Below are 21169 nucleotides of genomic sequence, written 5' to 3' on the forward strand. Positions count from 1 at the left end.
GCTCACAGGCTTTTAAGACCCCAGACACTACTCACCAAGGTAGAATGTAGAGCACTGCCTTTATAAGCTGGGTCATGCCAATTGAGCTAGATGTTCCCCGAGACCATGGTCCCCAGAGCCCTCCACCAAGCAATGCAATCCCTCAGGGAGTTTGGATGTGTCTATGGGGCTCCCATGGCCTTTGATATTTTTTGTCAGAAAATTTCAGCAAAGTTAAACTAATTTATATTTCTACTGCCCACATTTGAATTTTCCATTTGTCTACCACTTGCCAGCACTTGATACAGTGAGTATTTGTATCTGTATAATTTGTGCCAATACAATAGACCAAAAATGGTATTGCATTGTTATAATTTGCATTATTCATTATCTTGAGCATTTTTATATATTTTTAGCCATTTATATTGCTTCTCTAATGAAGTGTCTTTTTAAGTGATTGTGCACTTTTTTTTGAGATTGTCGTCTTTTTTCTAATAGATCTGTAACGGCTCTATAATTAGCAGGTATATTAGCCCTTTGTTTTATATGCTAGAAATAATTTTTCCAGCTTATCATTTGGCTTGTAACATTGTTTGTGGCTGCTTCTGGTTTTGTTTTTATCTGTATGGTTTTAATTTTCTATGTAGTCAAACCCATCAATCTTTTCCTTTATGATTCTGCTTTCGGTGTAGGACTCTAGACAGGGTAAGTATGAGGCAAGAAACATGAGTCTGCTCTTCCCTCTGCTGGACTTTCTCACCTACTAGTTGATCGTACTTACCCATAATTTTTTGTTTGTAATAACTTTAAATTTTTCTTGTAGCATTTATTGTCCTTTTTCCCATTTATAAAACAAATATAGTTTCACTGTAGATATAATTAAAAATATTGAAAATCATAGTGACCCTGTAGGACAGTGTAGAACTGCCCCATAGAGCTTCTAAAGCTGTAAATCTTTATGGAAGCAAACTGCTACATCTTTGTCCTGAGAAGCAGCTGGTGGGTTCGAACCATTGACCTTTTGGTTAGCAGCTGAGCACTTAATCACTGCACCACCTGGGCTCCTTAGAAGAAAAGCAAAATCACTGCTCATTCCATCATCCAGGATTAACAATTGTAAACACTGACCTAGACATCCTTTTGTCTCATATTCACACACTCAAGTACACACACACACACACACACACAAGTATACACACACATGCACACATGAGTACTCACACACACAAACATAGGACCCTTACTCTCACCTCACACTCATCCTTGGGTAAGGGTTATCTATGCAAGATAATCACATGTTTTCATATTGCCTCCCTCCTTCTGAGGAGGACTGCCTAGGGTTACGATTTGGCCTAGGTACAGAAAAGGAGCTGATTTCAAAGCTACTGTAGGGTCTAGCAATCAACGGTTCTGTAATGGATGCTGTTTCTTAGGCTGGAAGGCCTCTCAGATGTGTTGGAAGCTGAGCTGCAGGGAAGGCAGAGACTGTTATGGTTCTGCATTTTGGTATAAAAAGCATGATGCAGTCTGTCACATTCTCTGCATTTAAGAAAATGGTTTTCTTTCTTAGTATGGCGCCAGACAGTACTGTGTCTGAGAACTAATATTTGTTTGGAGGAATGACCTTGTGACAACCAGGAAGAATTCTTATTCTGCCCTGCCCACTGGTACAGGTCCTTAAAGGCCCCAAAGCTCACCTTGGATTCTACTTGGGTGTTTGTCTAGACTTGAGGCCCATGCTGGGCTCCCTAAAATGAGTTTCCTTTGGCCAACACAGTATTCTAAATTTGAATTATTGTCAGTATTTAAAAACGTGGATATTCACACAAAACTTTAAATTTATGGCCTCTTTGGGGGAAAAAGAAGAAAATCTGACCACTCTGGGCTGTTGACTATATTAAATTAGTATTTTTTTATGTATGCCACAAGTATATATCCAATTGGTCATTTGTGTCTTAACTTTGCTAAATTTTTTATTCTTGTTGTTTGTTTTGCCAAGCTAAATTTTTAAGTAGAAGATTTATTACTTTTTTCTATTACGGCTTTTGGAATTTTTGTCTTGCTTTACCAACTCCAAGATTAGTTTTTAAAGTGTTATCCCATGTTCTCTTGAAGTTCTTTTATTGTTTCATTTTTAACATTTAAATCTTTGATCTATTTGGATATTATTTTGCTAGAAAGAGTGATATAGGAATCCGTTTTTATTATGTATTCTATATAGCTACCTAATTATCCCAACACCTGGATATTGAATAATTTATTTTTCCCCACTGAGTAGGAATGTTACATTTACCATGTGCGTACTCAATTTCCATAGCTATTTGTCTCTATTTCTTGATTTTCTAGTTGGTGCTACTGATCTGTCTATATGTGTGCCACTTCTAAACTGCTTTCATTTTGTAGCTTTATTGTATATTTTAATATTAAGTGTGACTATTCACAACTCAGTACTCTTGCAGAATTTTCTTGAGTATTCCTAAATGTTTCCTTTTCTTTTTTAAGTTTCTCTTTTGCCAAAATTACACATACTGAAGGTTTACAGAGTCTGTTTTGCAAGTTTTATTAATAAAAATAGTAGTCCTCATTCTCCTAAACCAAAACCCAAATCCATTGCCACTGAGGTGATTCTGACTCATAGCTACCCTGTAGGACAGAGTAGAATTGCCTCATAGGGTTTCCAAGGCTGTAAATCTTTATGGAAGCAGACTCCCACATCTTTCTCCCGCGGAGCAGCTGGTGCATTGGAACTGCTGACCTTTAGTCAGCAACCTAACACTTAACCACTGTGCCAGCAGGGCTCCTTCCTGATTCTCCTACCTACTCCTAAGTGTCCCTCACTAGAGCATTTTCACATCGTTTAGCTGATTATTTTGGTATTAATCTCCATGACTTTAAAAATATTCTTGGTTTTTCCTTCGTAGGTAGTATCAATTGACGTTCCCCTGTGAAAGACAAGACTCTATCTCTCTTTCCTATCCTCATCTCCACTATGCACACATATCCTTTCCATCTCTCCATTCTCCTTATATAGTTATACTCTAATTTTAGTTAGAGCAATAATCAGTGTTTGAATTATTATATTTGCATAAATATTTCAGGGCTGAACCTTGGAGGAAACAGTGATAAATTTTCCAGGAGTTAACAACTGTCTTCCTCTTCTTTTTTAAAATTTTCTAAGTTTTTCTTAATCATTAATGCCAAACTCGCAGTCAGTTATTTAAGTCACCTTTCAAGAGAATCAGATGCATTAGGTACTGTGTTAGTTTCCTAGGGTTGCCATAACAAACAAACTCGGTACCTTAAAACAACAGAAATTCATACTTCCTCAGTTCTGGAGGCCAGACGTCTGAAAACAAAGTGTTGGAGGCTCCCAAGTCCATTAACTGGGGAAAAGACAGTCTCTTTAACAAATGGCGCTGGCACAAGTGGATATCCATCTGCAAAAAACTGTAACAAGACCCATACCCCACACCATGCACAAAAACTAACTCAAAATGGATCAAAGACCTAAATATAAAATCGAAAAAAATAAAGATCATGGAAGAAAAAATAGGGACAATGCTATGAGCCCTAATATATGGCATAAACACAATACGAACCATAAGTAGCAACGCACAAGCACCAGATGAGAGGCTAGATATAAATGGGAGCTCCTAAAAATCAAACACTTATGCTCATCAAAACTCTTCACCAAAAGAGTAAAAAGGCAACCTACAGACTGGGAAAAAATTTTTGGCTATGACAAATCTGATCGGCGTCTAATCTCTAAAATCTACGAGATACTGCAAAACCTCAACAACAAAAAGACAAATAACCCAATTGAAAAATGGGCAAAGGATATGAACAGGCACTTTGCCAAAGAAGACATTCAGGCAGCTAACAGACACATGAAGAAATGCTCATGATCATTAGCCATTAGAGAAATGCAGACCAAAACTACAATGAGATATCTTCTCACCCCAACAAGGCTAGCATTAATCCAAAAAACACAAAATACTAAATGCTGGAGAGGTTGTGGACAAACTGGAACACTTATACACTGTTGGTGGGAATGTAGAATGCTACAACCACTCGGGAAATCGATTTGGTGCTTCCTTAAAAAGCTAGAAATAGAAATACCATATCATCCAGCAATCACGCTCCTTGGAATATATCCTGGAGAAATAAGAGCCATAACGTGAACAGATATATGCACAACCATGTTCATTGCAGCACTGTTCACGATAGCAAAAAGATGGATAGGTCCCCATCAAAGGACGAATGGAGAAACAAATTATGGTATATTCACACAATGGAATACTACACAATGATAAAGAACAACAATGAAGCTGTGAAACATAACTTGGAGGAATCTGGAGGACATTATGCTGAGTGAATTTAGTCAGTCACAGAAGAACAAATATTGTATAAGACCACTATTATAAGAACTCAAGAAAAGGTTTAAACACAGAAGAAAATATTCTTTGATAGTTATGAAGGTGGGGAGGGAGAGAGAGGGTTATTCACTAACTAGATAGTAGACAAGAATTATCTTAGGTGAAGAGAGGGACAGCACACACTACAGGGGAAGTCAGCACAATGGGACGAAATAAAAGCTAAGAAGTTTCCAAATCAAACACTTTGAGGGACGGAGTAACAGGGGAAAGGGTCTGGGACCATGCTTTCAGGGGACATCTAGGTCAATTGGCATAACAAAGTTTATTAAGAAAATGTTCTGCATCCTACTTTGCTGAGTGGCGCCTGGGGTCTTAAAAGCTAGCAAGCAGCCATCTAAGATGCATCAATTGGTCCCAACCACCTGGAGTAAAAGAGAATGAAGACACCAAAGACGCAAGGAAAGTATTAGCCTAAGAGATGGAAAGGGCCACATAGACTAAAAACTTCATCAGCCTGAGACCAGAAGAACTGGATGGTGCCTGGCTACCACTGATGACCACCCTAACAAGGACCACAACAGAGAGTCATTGATGGAGTGGAGGAAGGCCGGGATGCAGAACTCAAATTCTAGTAAAAAGACCAGACTTAATGGTCTGACTGAGACGGGAGGAACCCCAGAGGGCATGGCCCCTGGACTCTGTCAACCCAGAACTGGAACAATTCCCGAGGCCGGCTCTTTGGACAGAGATTGGACTGGACTGTGGGATCTGGAGTGATGGTCGTGAAGAGTGTGCTTCTTGGCTCCTGTGGATGCATGAGACTAAATGGGTGGCTTCTGTCTGGAGGTGAGACGAGAGGGCGGAGAGGGTTAGGAGCTGGTTGAATGGATGTGGGAAATTGGGGGTGAGGGGAGGAGTGTGCTGTCACAGTGTAGGGAGAGCAGTTGGGTCACATAACAACGTGTGTGTAAATTTTTGTATGGGAGACTAACTTGAATTGTAAACTTTCACTTAAACTACAACAATAAAAAAACAGAACAATAAAGTGTTGGAGGCTCAAGAGGCAAAGCCTTCCTTGCTTCATCCAGCTTCCAGTTTCTCATAGCTCCAGTCATTCCTTGTTGCTGTATCACTTCAGTCTGTCCCTCTGTCTTCACATAGTCTTCACCTTTGTGTCTGTGTCTTCTCTTCTGTCTGTTTTAAGGACACTTGTCACTGGATTTAGGGCCCACCTGGACAATCTAGGATGATTTCATCTCAAGATCTTTAACTTAATTACATCTGCCAAGACCCATTTTCCAAATAAAGCCACATTCACAGGTTATGGGGATTAGGGTGTGGACCTATCTTTCGGGAGGCCACCATTCACCTCACTACAGGTATACTCTGAATTTCATCTCCCTGAAAAAGCCTCTCCAAGAGACTGCTGATCTGTTGAGTTTGGACTGGCGGCACTGGGCTCAGCTGTCTTTCTAGAACTCCCTTCCCATCATTCTGGAGATTCGTTTTGCCTCTCTCCTGTATAGGTTCTGCATCATTTTGGTAGAGTATATCCTTCAATAATTTCCTCTCTTCCTTAAAGAGTGCATGGGAAATAAAAATTGAGAACTTTTACTTTTAAAATATCTTTATTTTACCCTCACAGTTGATTTATAGTTTCACTGGATATAGAATTCAAAGTTGGAAATCATTTACCTTGAGAATTTAAGGGTAATTCTTCTTTGTTTTCTAGCTTTCAGTTTTGCTATTGAGAATCTTGAAGATTATCCTGATTCCTGATCATTTCTTTGTGCCTGTTTATTTTCTCTGAAAAACTGTAGGATCTACTCTTTATCCTCACGGGTCTGAATTTTCATGAATTCCAAGATGTGAATTCATTTCATCCAGTGTGCTGGGTAGTCAGTGAGTTCTTCCTACCTTCTAACTTCTGTCCTTTTCTTGAATTATCTCACTAATAATTTCCTCCCCACATTTGCTTTGTTCTGTCTTCCTTGGACTCCTATTATTTAGATTTTGAACCTCATATACTAGTCTTCTAATTTTTTTATAGTTTTATTCTATTTCTATCCCTTTGTATTTTTGCTCTTTTCTCTGGGAAGCTCCTCAACTCAACATTTTCTTCCAATGTTTTTATTGAGTTTCTATTTGTGCTATTCTCCTTTTAATTTCCAAGAGCTTTTTCTTAGTCCTTCAAATTGACTCTCCCCCATTCTTTTTTTTTTTTTTTTTAATAGCATCCTAAAGATGAGGCTGTTTCCTAAATAAGCCTTTAACTAATCCTTCCTCTTTTACCCCCACACCCTTCAATCCCTACTTCCACAGGTTCCTGGTAACTCTAATACATGAATCTTTGGTGGATTGATTAAATTATTGCCTCTTCTTATTACTGGTTCTCTCTGGTCTGCTACATCAGTTTCCATTCATTCATTTGCTTTACATGTTCTAACATTTGTTAATGGTGATGTATTTATTTTCAGAGCTGTCTTCTATTCATGACAAGTGGTATTTACTATTTGTGTGCCAAAGTATAGTTTTCTTTAAAATTAAGTTAATTTAAAAGGAGAGTTAGTATAAAGAGTTTTTAAAAGGAGAGTAATTGGAAAAATTTAATAATAGTATAGGTAGTTTGTGGCTATTGTAATGGAAATATTAAATTTAGGATACTCAGGGTCATAAAATTGGGGAATTTTGCTGAAAGGTCAGTGGTTTGAACTCAACAGCTGCTACAGGGGAGAAAAATGTGGCAGTCTGCTTCCGTAAAGATTACAGCCTTGGAAACCCTACGGGGCAGTTCTCCTCTGTCCTGTAGGGTCGCTGTGAGTCAGAATCAAGTGGACGGCGACGGGTTTGGTTTCTGGTTTTATGATCAGTAGTTATCTGATTGTTTTTCCTTCCTCTTATTTTCTTGCACTAATTAAGAAAGATAGATGTGCCTCAGTGTTTAATATCTGATTTTTTCCATTTTCCACCACACGTTTTTTCAATGTTTAGCTGTCATTTTTAGTTTCATGGTGCAACAATTTTGTCTTCTTATGTTTGATGTGCAGTTCTTTACAGTAAAACTGCTGCTAGAACAAAGTCAGCTGTGTTTATTTGACTTTGATAAGTCCCAATAATAATTTGAAACGAGATAAGTGTAGTTACTTATGGCACCGAATAGTTGCCAAAGTATTCATGATAAGACAGAGAATGATGAAACAGATCTACAAATTAGTAACCACATTACTTTTCAGTTCAGTGTGTATGGGGAATGGTTACACAATTGGTTACTCACTATGCTGGAGGCATGTGGTAACTGGCTGGCTGTCTGAGAGATGTTATATCACACAGTGGACACATCTGCCTTGTATGGTAATCAGAACTTAATCTGACTAGGTGGGACTAGATGGAGGGTCACTCTGTGACACTGAATGCCCAAGAGTGCCATTATCTTGTAACACATTCTCTCTTTTCTACCATATTGCTTGTCTGTGTGACATGATATCCAAGTATCATTTCTTATCATTTGGGCAACTGTCCAAAATGCGTGTCTCAAGACAAAAGTCCCTAGGAGATTTCCCATTTTTTGTAAAAGCATTTTATAAGATCTGCATTTGTGATGCTTTTAGGAGACATAATAACCATTTGTAATTGTTATTATTGTCATTTGAAACATAAAAGGAAAAGAATGGAGCTTGGATGCCAAAAAGTGATGGAAAAAGAATCAATGGTAAGATTTGGGCATAACAAACAGTACTGGATTGTTTTTTTTGATATATCTTGATAAGGAAAAAAGGAAGGCCATTCAAAGACAAATATATCCTTTAATACATCTGAGGTTTTTTTGTAATTAAAAATGAAAACTATGTATATAAGGATTTGTTATTAGTTGCTGTTAAGCAGGCTTTGACTCATGTAGACCTTATTTATAAAAGAATGAAATATTGCCTGGTACTGCGCCATCTTCATGATCGTTGGTATGTTTGAGTCAGTCGATGTTGCCATTATGTCAACCCATCTCATGAGGGTTTCCGTCATTTTTGATGATCCTCTACTTTACCAACCATGATGTCATTTTCCAGCAATTGGTCTTTCCCGATGACATGTCCAAAGTAAGCAAGCAAGTCTCATCATTCTTGTATACAAGAATAGACCATGCTAATAAAATATGTTAATAAAATTGGATCTTAATTGATTGAAATGTTTCATTACATTTATATTTTTATTATATTTTTAGTGACTGTTAAAAGATTAAATACACTAATGATTGGTGATAATCAAAGGAAAAATTCAGAAGAAATTCTGATCATGTTCATATATACAATATACATCTGATCAGGTTATTATTTCCATATCCCTAACTTGCTTCCTATTTAGGGGAATTATTCCTTTTAAAAAAAAAAATTTTTTGTATTGTACTTTAGATGAAGGTTTACAGAACAAATAGTTTCTCATTAAAGTTAGTATACATATTGTTTTATGACATTGGTTAACAACCCCATGACATGTCAACACTCTCCCTTCTCAAACTTGGGTTTCCTATTACCAGCTTTCCTGTCCCCTCCTGCCTTCTAGTCCTTGTCCCTGGACTGTTGTACCCCCTTAGTCTCATTTTGTTTTATGGGCCTGTCTAATCTTTGGCTGAAGGGTGAACCTTGGGAGTGACTTCATTACTGAGCTAAAAGGGTGTCTGGGGGCCATACTCTCGGGGTTTCTCCAGTCTTTGTCAGGCCTGTAAGTCTGGTCTTTTTTTGTGAGTTAGAATTTTGTTCTACATTTTTCTTCAGCTCTGTCCAGGACCCTCTGTTGTGATCCCTGTCAGAGTAGTCAGTGGTGGTAGCTGGGTACCATCTAGCTGTACTGGACTCAGTCTGGTGGAGGCCCTGGTAGTTGTGGTCTATTAGTCCTTTGGACTAATCTTTCCCTTGTATCTTGTTTTCTTCATTCTCCCTTGCTCCCGAAGGAGTGAGACCCGTGGAGTGTCTTAGATGGCTGCTCACAGGCTTTTAAGACCCTGATGCTACTCACCAAGGTAGAATGTAGAACATTTTCTTTATAAACTATGTTATACCAATTGAGCTAGATGTTCCCTGAGACCATGGTCCCCACAGCCCTTGGCCCAGCAATTTGGTCCCTCAGGGAGTTTGGATGTGTCTATGGAGCCTCTATGACCTTGCCTTGTATAAGTTGTGCTGTCTTCAAGGGGAATTATTTCTACTTAGGGTTCTGAAGTGTTACGTTGTTGAGGAATCTATTTGTTTAAGATGTATAACACAATGCTGTACTTAATATTTAAGGGTGTTGCTACTAACTTACCATCAGTTACAAAATATGTTGCTAATCATTATTTTTTAGTACTGATAGTGGATTTGCATTTTTTCCAATCCACTTTACTTAATGCTCTTGGAAATCAATAACTTTTCTCTCTCCCACCATCCTTTTTCTCCTCTCTCCTTCTATCTTTCCTCCTTCTCTGTTTCTCTCTCTCTCTTCCCTAATAGATTTGGTGCAAATGGGTAGGAAATACAAGATAAATCATATTAAAGTAACTCTACTCCCTTGCAAACCTTTAATATTTATTTTGTTTTTCCTTTAAAAAAATGTCTTCCAGTTTGCTTCAGTCTATCTTTATTATGCTGTCATTATGTTCTCAGAATGTGAATAAAATCTCTCAGTCATTTATCCAGGGCCATCTGAGCAATTCTGGGGGGAGGAAATTTGTTCAATATAAAATGACAGCATATTACAGAGGATCTGAGAAATCTGTTGTCGCAGTCTACAAACATTCATTGACAGACTACCATATGCCATGCTGGAGATAGAGTGGTGAAGGGGAAACTGATAAGAAATTGGTAAAGAAGTTTTAGAGTTAACAAGATGGTTCCAGATAGTAGTAAGCCCTATAATGAAAAAATGGAAAGGTGTGACAGAGAGTGACTGGTGTATGTGTGGAGCCCTTGTAGTACAATGGTTAAGCGCTCAGCTGCCAACCAAAAGATTGACAGTTTGAATCCACCAGCCACTCCTTGGAAACCCTATGGGGCAGTTCTACTCTGTCCTATAGGGTTGCTATGAGTCAGAATAAACTCGACGGCAATGGATTTGGTTTTTTTCTTTGTTTTCGTTTCGGTGTGTCTGTGTGCATGATTATTTTCAAATCTATACCCAAACCCACTGCTGTGGAGTTGATTCTGACTCATAGCGACCCTATAGGACAGAATAGAACTGCCCCATAGGGCTTCCAAGGTTGTAAATCTTTATGAAAGCAGACTGCCAGGTTTCTTCTGTGGAGCTGCTGGTGGGCTTGAACTGCAGACCTTTCGGTTAGTAGCCAAACGCTTAACCACTGTGCCACCAGAGCTCCTTTTCTAATCTACAGTGTCCTTTTATTTGCTTCTTTACATAAACAGGCTTTTAGAAACCACTGCCTGCAGGCTGAAAGATGAATGACAGGGGTTAGACAGTGGTATGACCAAGCTCCCAGCATCTTCACTTCCTGTGACCTGCTTGCTTAGCTGGATATCGCTCTTCTCAGAGGCTCCTAAAGGAGGGAAGAGTCAGGAGAAACTGCTCATTTCTTGTATAGCCATTTGGAGATTTATTGGCTAAGAAGAATTCCACATGGAAAGTCATTGTGAGACAGCAATGGTTAGTGATAGCGATGAGAATAGCAAGATTTAGAAAACACACCATATTTATTTTAAAGCTATTTGGGGACTGGAGCAGAACCTCTGAAACATTATGAATGCAACTTCTCAATTTGGTGGAAGAGAGAGGACAATACTTTCTTTTGGCTGGACTTTGCAAGTCATCTGTTTATATTTTTGCTTACTGAGTTTATTTTCCTCTCTAACAATCAGAAAAATAGCTTCAGAAAAAGGCACTTTCCTTGGTTGTCAATACATTCTGAAATTGTTTCCCACTATTATTATAGCCTGTTATAAAGAACTGTAAGTAGAACCTGGGTGAAAATCATGCTTCGAATCCCCTCTGGTGGACAGATATACTCAAATTGGTTTTCTTTTGTTTTGGTTTAATCATAGGAATTTTCAACGATTTCTTTCTGTCATCCTTTGCTCTTGCTTTCATTTAGAAATTTTATTTAGACAAATGGAAAAAAAGAGAAAAACAGTTTCAGAGTTCATAATAAAAAGAAAAGGAGTTAATAAAGCAAACTGTTTTGAAATTACCATTATTTATCTCTATTATAGAGGCAAACCAAACTTATTGGACATGGGCTCTTTGATGATCAAACCAATTCAACGTGTGATGAAATACCCTTTATTACTGTGTGAACTTCGGAATTCTACCCCTCCTTCTCACCCAGATTACAGAGCACTGGAGGATGCCTTTGCTGCTGTGAGAAACATTAACGTAAACATCAATGAACTTAAAAGAAGGAAAGATTTAGGTAAGAAGAGGTATGATGTACTGGGTGTTTCCATGAATGGAGAGTTCTGTTTATGTTTCAGAGACTCAGAATCAGGAAAGGTCTAAGTTGTTATAGCAGCTGCAGTGAACACGATCACTTGATGTCGAGCATTAGGGGCTGGGGAGGACAGCATGGTTTTGTTTGCCAGCTAGGTCCAGGAGAAGTCCATGAAGCCAAAAAATGACAATTTCTGATCAAACAGTCACATATTCAGCCTCTTTTGACCACTGTAGACTTGGTAACATATCTGTGGGCTGAAGATACCCATAGCACATATAGCCCTCCAGTCACTGGTGGTATTTGTGGTAAGGAGGAGACATGGGCAGCTGGTTGCAGCAGCAGGAACCTAGAGAGGGAAAGTGGCCTGCCTGGAAGGCACAGACCAGGTGAGGAGGCCCAGCTAGTACATCAGGCTCATTTGGTCCTGGCACACAAAGAATGGAGATTTTTCAGCAGTAATTGCTCCATTGAACGGAACAAGTATACTGGTTTCTACAATTTTAAGTTATTGTTACTTTGCTTTTTGTGTTTTGAAAATTTATTGTATTTTATGTGTTATTTTATTTATTGCAATTATTTTTATTACTATTTGTAAGCTAAGACCTAAAATTAGTTTCTAAAGTAAAATGTAGATTTCAAAAGAGGAGGGATAATTACATGGTTCTTATATATTCCAGATACAGTAGTGCATTAGGCTCAGAGCTTATCTTAGGCCTGGCCAGACCATAGGGCCTCTCTTAGTGGGATATATGTCCATAAAATTCTTAACTGGCTTTGTGCTTCTAAGATTAAATCACAATTAGACATTAAAGCAATGGCATGTAGTTTAGAGTTAAATGGTCCAACCACTTCATTTATTTTTGTTTTCTAGCTTTGTATTAAAGAATTAATGTGTTTGTATTAATAAATTAATATTATATTGAAAGTCATAGGGTGAAGAGTGAAAAGTTACAGAGTAAAAGACGCTATAAACATAATGAAAAGACAGTCCACAGACAAAGGACTACTACCCAGAATATAGAATTATTGATATTAAATCATTAATAAAAAGATATTTTAATAGAGAAAGGGTTAATAATAAGTAAGCAATCACAGAAATATCAATATATTTAAAAATGTTAAGCTTCACTAGTAATCAGAGAAATGCAAATTAAATTCACAATAGGATACCACGCCAAGCCTAACGATTGGCAAAAATGTTTTGAAATAGGTAATAGTAAACGCTGAATCGCAAACTGCAGATAAGAATGTATGTTGGAAACCCCACTTTGGAAACCTATTTGACAATATCTAGTAAAATTGAAGATGAACATACCCAAGTCAGAGAAAATCTGTTTCTAGGTGTTTGCTCTAGAGACAGTGGCACACGAGCTCAATGAGGCATGTACTAGTAACTAGCATAGTTCATAATAGCAAAAAATAAAAATAAAAAATTGAAAATGGGTTATATTTATCCAGATAATAAAGATCTATATACATACCTATTGCCGTTGATTCGATTCTGATTCATAGTGACTCTTTATGACAGAGTAGAACTGAACTGCCTCGTAGGGTTTCCAAGGCTGTAAATCTTTACAGAAGCAGACTGCCACATCTTTCTCCTGCAGAGCAGCTGGTGGGTTTGAACTACCAACCTTTTAGTTAGCAGTTGAGTGCTTAACCACCAAGGATCCTTACGTATATATACATATATACATGTATACATATATTTATGATATGTAATGGATAAATTATGATATCATGAGAAGATAAAAATGAATTAACTAAAAGTACATATATCAACTTGGATTAACCTCAAAAACACATCATTAAGTTAAAAAAGTAAATTAGCAAGTTACAGAAGAATATGTGCAGTGTGGTACCATTTTAATACAGTTTGAAAACATTAAAAATAATACTATGTATTATATGGCTACACAGTAAAAAATAGATACAGTTGTAATGATCCCAAAATTTGGGGTATCAATTCTTTCTGGGGATAAAAGATGGAATCACAGAGGCTTCAAGTGTTATCATTATTATTTTTTTTAGTAAAAAGATGGGAAGCAAATAGGGCAAAATGTTAGGATTTCACAAAGCTAGGAGGTGGATAATGGTTGTTATCATATTTTTTGGAGTCCTGGTGGCACAGTGGTTAAGGTCTCAGCTGCTAACCAAAAGGTCAGCAGTTCCAATCCACCAGCCACTCCTTGGAAACCCTATGGGGCAGTTCTACTCTGTCCCACACGGTCGCTATGAGTCGAAATCGACTCCACAGCAACAGGTTTGGGTTTTTTTTGTTTATCGTATTCTTAACATGTCAGCTCTTTGTATCCATGGATTCGACCAACCAAAGATGGAAAATATCTGGGGGTGGGGGGAAGAGAGAAAGTTCCAAGAAGCAAAACTTGACTTTGCTGCTGCGCCAAGCACTATGCTGAATCCACACGAATGCAGTAATGTGTAGGCATCCCTGCTGTAGCCTCCTGCTATTTCACAGATCCTCAGTCTCTCTCCAGTACTTGTTGTTTGGGCATTGTTCACTTTGCATCTTGTCATTATTCCCTAAACAATACAGTATAACAACTATTTACATAGCATTTACATTATAAGTAATCTAGAGATAATTTAAAGTATATGGGAGGATGAGCGTATGTTAATATGCAAATACTGTGCCTTTTATATAAGGGACTTGAGCATTCTCAGATTTTGGTTTCCAAAGGGATCCTGGAACCAATTCCCTGTGGATACCAAGGGATGCCTGTTTTGTTCCATTTGCTTACACTATTTCAAAGTTCTAAAGTAGAAAATGTTTCCACTCCCGTGATTCCAGTTTGCATAGCTAATATTTTATAAAGTTTTCTTCAGATTGGTTTTTTTCTTGTTTTATTTTTCTTTCTTTTCTCTTCTCTCCTGCTCTTCTCTCCCCTCCTCTCCTACTTCCTCCTACCTTCCCCTTCCTTCCTGCCTGCCTGCCTGCAACATATATGGTACTACAATTTGCTTTTTTTTCCCTTAACTTATCCATATATCAAACTGAGAAAGGTTTGAAATTGTCAAGGATTTCATTTTACTTGGATCCACAATCAACACCCATGGAAGCAGCAGTCAGGAAATCAAAAGATACATTGCATTGGGCAAATCTGCTGCAAAAGACTTCTTCAAAGTGTTGAAAAGCAAAGATGTCATCTTGAAGACTAAGGTGCGCCTGACCCAAGCCATGGTATTTTCAATCGCATCATATGCATGCGAAAGCTGGACAATAAATAAGGGAGACCGAAGAAGAATTGATGCCTTTGAATTGTGGTGTTGGAGAAGAATATTGAATATACCATGAACTGCAAAAAGAATGAACAAATCTGTCTTGAAGAATTATAATCAGAGTGCTCCTTAGAAGGAAGGATGATGAAACTACGTCTTACATACTTTGGACATGTTGTCAGGAGGGATCAGTCCCTGGAGAAGAACCTCATGCTTGGTAAAGTAGAGGGTCATTGAAAAAGAGGAAGACCCTTAATGAGATGGACTGACACAGTGGCTGCAGCAATGGGCTCAAGCATAACCATGATTGTGAGCATGGCACAGGACCCGGCAGTGTTTCGTTCTGTGGTGCATAGGGTTGCTATGAGTCGGAACCGACTTGACGGCACCTAACAACAACAACAATCCATATATCATGAGCATCCTTCCAGTTAATGTTGCCTTCTTTTTGATGGATCCATAGTATTCCATTTTATGAGTGTACTATAATTTATTAAGCTACTTCCATATGGCTAAACTTTTAGATTTTTTCCAATATTTTGCTCTTAGAAAAAAATACTGAAGGGAACAAAACTCTGGATGGGCTTCCTAATCATAGACTATGAATATTTACTTTTTTGTAATATTGTGCCAAATTATTTTCTTCAAAAACTGTGTTGGTTTAGTCCTCATCAACGGTCTATGAGTGGGAAGGCAAATTCCTCACATTTTTACCAACACTGAATGTTAGGAGTATTTAACATTTGGAACAATATGAAAGGTGAAAAATCACGCAAAAGATAAGTGAGTAAAGCTCAGAGAGGTGACTCTATTTGCTCAAAATCTCTGTTAGTGGAGAGCCACTCTAGAATCTGGGGTCTTCTTACTTTGGGTAAAGTGGTCTTTTCATTAGTCATGTCTTGAGGCTTTGTTCCAGAGGCCCCAGGTAAAATGTACATGTGTTGTCTATGAAAAAAGAAAGAACTTTTTTCCAGTATCAAGAATTTCTTCAGTGTAGGAGGCAAATGAACCTTGGACCTTGACGTGGGGTCCTTGGGCAGCTGATTTTCTGAAGGGCATGGGTTGGGTGCCTGGGGGTGTGACTGGGCAGGAGACATGGCATCTACAGGAGAGGCTCCAATCATATGGATTTTGATCATGAACGTATAGATCTTGAATACTTTGGGCAAAGCACACACTGTCTATGCTGCGTATGTTCAGATATCTTACTGTATTCTTCTGTTGCAGTTCTAAAATATAAGAAGAATGATGAGGATGAATCACTTAAAGACAAACTGTCTAAGCTAAGTATTCATTCAATTAGCAAGAAATCAAAAAGAGTGACAAATCATCTAAAGATCCTGACCAGAGGAGAATCACAGGTAATTTTCCTTCTGGAGCCACATACATTTTACCAGGGAACATGAGTGCTGACATTTTTGGGAGATTTTGTTTTGTTGTTATCAGACCTATTTCTAGAACTCTGAGAATCAAGGTAATGGCCCTGTGCTTTTCCTTTCTCTCCTTTGGAGGTAAAAATTGGGTGGAAGGAGCCCCTGCATGGTGCAAATGGTTAACATCCTTGGCTGCTAACTGAAAGTTTGGCAGTTCAAGTTTACCCAGAGCACGTCACAAGAAAAGCCTGGTGATCTACTTTTGAAAAATCGATCATTGAAAACCCTGTGGTGCACAATTCTACTCTGACCACACGGGGTTGCCATGAGTCAGAGTCGACTCCACCCACTGGACAGTTTTTTTATACTGGTTAATGGATAGGGATCAGGATGGTTTTGACACTGTGTTAGCTGTGGTCCTTCCGCTTAAGAAACAAAGGAAAGGTAAGAAAGTGGCTCAACAAGAAATGACCCAAGAAACCTCGTGCTCACCATTAACTAGCACATAATTTCCCTCCATCCCCAAGGCAATGCCTCCTTCCATTCCTATTTTATTTTGGCTTTTTAACATTTCACTTTTCTTTAGGGTGCCCTTGATGTTCATCTTATCTTTTCACTATTTAAAAAAAAGTATTTAGATGCATAACTTAGTGTGATTTCTTTCCTTCACCTTCTCCCGCTCAACTCCCTGCCCTCCCCAGATGCACATTATATTAGCAGGTAACTGTTCTGTGTCAGCTGGTTAGCCTGGCTTGAAACACCTTCATCTCAACTCCTAATTAATAATGTATGGGTTAGCAAAGGCTCTCAAACTTTAATGTACCTAAGAATTACCTGAGGAGCTTGTTAAAGGACAGAACCTTATTCCAAGTTTCCACTGGTGGAAGGGTGGAAACGAAAAGTCTGTATTTTTGCAAACACCCTATACCAGGTGTTTTCAAGCTAACGATCTTGAAGGAAGTGATCAATGGAATGCACTTTGAGAATCACAAAATAGAAAGTTCATGGCCCTGAGGTAGTAATGCAGTGCACTTCTAACCAAAGTAGGAAAGACAGTTCTTAGCATATTATATAGTCCTTTTTTTCCCTTCCTTTCTCATTTCCCTGCTTTTTACACTTATTATTTTAATATCTCTAAGTATAGAGTTGTTATGAGTCAAAATCAACTTGACAGCAACGCATTTAGGTGTTTAATATGTCTAACTATTTAATATCTCTAAGGATTTTCCCCTTTGCATCTGTCATTTTGTCATTCTGTGGGGGCTTGCGTGTTGCTGTGATGCTGGAAGCTACGCCACTGGTATTCAGATACCACCAGGCTCACCCATGGTGGATAGGTTTCAGGTAAGCTTCCAGACTAAGACAGACTAGGAAGAAGGAGCTGGCAGTCTACTTCTGAAAATAATTAGCCAGTGAAAACCTTATGAGTAGCAGTGGAACATTATCTGAGACAGTGCTGGAAGATGAGCCCCCCAGGTTGGAAGGCACTCAAAAGACGACTGGGGAAGAGCTGCCTCCTCAAAGCAGAATCGACCATAATGACATAGATGGTGTCAAGCTTTTGGGACCTCCATTTGCTGATGTGGCACCACTCAAAATGAGAAGAAACAGCTGCAAACATCCATTAATAATCAGAACGTGGAATGTACGAAGTATGAATCTAGGAAAATTGGAAATCATCAGAAATGAAATGGAACACACAAACATTGATATCCTAGGCACTAGTGAGCTGAAATGGACTGGTATTGACCATTTTGAATCGGACAATCATATGGTCTACCATGCTGGGAATGACAACTTGAAGAGGAATGGCATTGCATTCATCGTGAAAAAGAACATTTCAAGATCTATCCTGAAGTACAATGCTGTCAGTGATAGGATAATACCCATATGACTACAAGGAAGACCAGTTACCAGCTTCTGCAGTCTGAAATTGATCGAATATGCAATCAAAATGCATTAATAATTACTGGTGATTGGAATGCGAAAACTGGAAACAAAGAAGATCGGTAGTTGGAAAACATGGCCTTGGTGATAGAAATGATGCCAGAAAGTGCATGATAGAATTTTGCAAGACCAACGACTTCTTCATTGCAAATACCTTTTTTCACCAACATAAACGGCGACTATACCCATGGACCTCACCAGATGGAATACACAGGAATCAAACTGAATACATTTGTGGAAAGAGAAGATGGAAAAGCTCAATATCATCAGTCAGAACAAGGCCGGGGCCAACTATGGAAAAGACCATCAATTGCTTATATGCAAGTTCCAGTTGAAACTGAAGAAAATTAGAACAAGTCCACGAGAGCCAAAGTACGACCTTGAGTATATCCCACCTGAATTTAGAGAACATCTCAAGAAAAGATTTGATGCGTTGAACACTAATGCCTGAAGACCAGATAAGTTGTGGAATGCCGTCAAAGACTTTATACATGAAGAAAGCAAGAGGTCATTAAAGACAGGAAAGAAAGAAAAGGCCAAAATGGACGTCAAAAGAGACTCTGAAACTTGCTTTTGAACATCGAGTAGCTAAAGCAAAAGGAAGAAAGGGTGAAGTAAAAGAGTTGAACAGAAGATTTCAAAGGGCACCTCGAGAAGACAAAGTAAAGTATAATAACATGTGCAAAGAGCTGGAGATAGAAAACCAAAAGGGAAGAACATGCTCAGCATTCCTCAAGCTGAAAGAACTGAAGAAAAAACTTAAGCCTCGAATCACAATAGTGAAGGATTCTATGGGGAAAATATTCTACGGGAAAAATATGTATGTAGGAAGTATCAAAAAAAGATGGAAGGCATACACAGAGTCATTATACCAAAAAGAATTGGTCTACATTCAACCATTTCAAGAGGTAGCATATGATCAGGAACTGATGGTACTGAAGGAAGAAGTCCAAGCTACACTGAAGGCATTGGTGAAAAACAAGGCTCCAGGAAATTGATGGAATACCGATTGAGATGTTTCAACAAACAGATGCAGCACTGAAGTGCTCACTCGTCTATGCCAAGAAATCTGGAAGACAGCTACCTGGTCAACTGACTGGAAGAGATCCATATTTCTGCCTATTCCCAAGAAAGGTGATCCAACCAAATGCGGAAATTATCTAACAGTATCATTAACATCACACGCAAATAAAATTTTGCCAAAGATCATTCAAAAGTGGCTGCAGCAGTATATCGACATAGAACTGCCAGAAATTCAGGCTGGATTCAGAAAAGGACGTGGAACCAGGGGTATCATTACCGATGTCAGATGGATCCTGGCTGAAAGCAGAGAATACCAGAAAGATGTTTAGCTGTGTTTCATTGACTATGCAAAGACATTCAATTGTGTGGATCATAACAAATCATGGATAGCATAGTGAACAATGGGAATTCCAGAACACTTAATTGTACTCATGAGAAAGTGTACATAAACCAACAGGCAGTTGTTTGGATAGAACAAGGGGATACTGTGTGGTTTAAAGTCAGGAAAGGTGTGCTTCAAAGTTGCATCCTTTTACCATACCTATTCAATCTGTGTGCTGAGTAAATAATCCGAGAACCTGGACTACATGAAGAGGAACATGGCATCAGGATTGGAGGAAGACTCATTAACAACCCGCGTTATGCAGATCACACGACCTTGCTTGCTGAAAGTGAAGAGGACTTGAAGCACTTACTGATGAAGAGCAAAGACCACAGCCTTCAGTATGAATTACACCTCAACATAAAGAAAACAAAAATCCTCATAACTGGACCGATAAGCAACATCATGATAAACGGAGAAAAGATGGACGTTGTCAAAGATTTCATTTTACTTGGATCCACAGTCAACACCCTTGGAAACAGCAGTCAAGAAATCAACTGTCATTTTGCACTGGGCAAATCTGCTGCAAAAGACCTCTTTAAAGTGTAGAAAAGCAAAGATGTCTAAGACTAAGGTGCACCTGACTCAAGCCATGGTATTTTCAATCGCATCGTATGCATGTAAAAGCTGCACAATGAATAAGGAAGACTGAAGAAGAATTGATAACTTCAAATTGTGGTGTTGCTGAAGAATATTGAATATATCATGGACTGCTAAAAGATGAACAAATCTGTCATGGAAGAAGTACAGCCAGAATGCTCCTTAGAAGCAAGGATGGCGAGACTACATCTTACATACTTTGGACATGTTATCAGGAGGAATCAGTCCCTGGAGAACGACATCATGCTTGCTAAAGTAGAGGGTCATTGAAAAAGAAGAAGACTCTCAATGAGATGGGTTGACACAGTGACTGCAACAATGGGCATAACAACGATTGTGAGGATGGCACAGGACCGGGCAGTGTTTCTTTCTGTAGTACATAGGATCACTACGAGTTGGAACCGACTCGACAGCACCTAACAACAACAATAGCTAAGGTTTTTAGTTTGAACAAGAGGCAACTATAGGGTGGTCCAGCATTGGTGTTAGATGGCTCATCCTATCCACCTCACTCTTTAGCTGCTGTGATCTTTTTTCCTTCGTTGATGAGGTTTTTGAAGCTTTCTCACCACTTAGATAGAAGTGATCCTCCCCTCCTCTGAATGCATAAATCGCTGACTGCACCCTAATCTCTGCAGGCTTTATACTTGTAGGACTCAGCACAGGGCAGAAATTGAGAACGAGGTCTTTGAAGTCACCCAACCTGGATTTGAACTCCTTCTCTACCACTTAATAGAGATTTGCCTTTGGGCACATAAATTTAATTTGTTGTTAGCTGCCATTGAGTTGGCCTAGCACAAGAGTGGAGCCCTGGTGGTGCAGTGGTTAAGAGCTTGTC

At 38.6% G+C, this 21169-nt stretch overlaps 1 protein-coding gene across 1 annotated transcript in view; it reads left to right on the top strand.

Moving 5' to 3' along the window:
• ARHGEF38 (Rho guanine nucleotide exchange factor 38) overlaps positions 1-21169 on the top strand; it is a 175476-nt gene that overhangs the window by 106280 nt on the left and 48027 nt on the right. Inside the window, exons 6-7 of the mRNA XM_004380204.2 lie at positions 11546-11745; positions 16234-16367. Of these exons, the coding sequence (XP_004380261.1) occupies positions 11546-11745; positions 16234-16367 (334 nt within the window). The remainder of the gene's footprint in view (positions 1-11545; positions 11746-16233; positions 16368-21169) is intronic.

The sequence above is a fragment of the Trichechus manatus genome, unplaced genomic scaffold (assembly GCF_000243295.1).
Source record: "Trichechus manatus latirostris isolate Lorelei unplaced genomic scaffold, TriManLat1.0 scaffold00071, whole genome shotgun sequence".
NCBI lineage: Eukaryota > Metazoa > Chordata > Mammalia > Sirenia > Trichechidae > Trichechus > Trichechus manatus.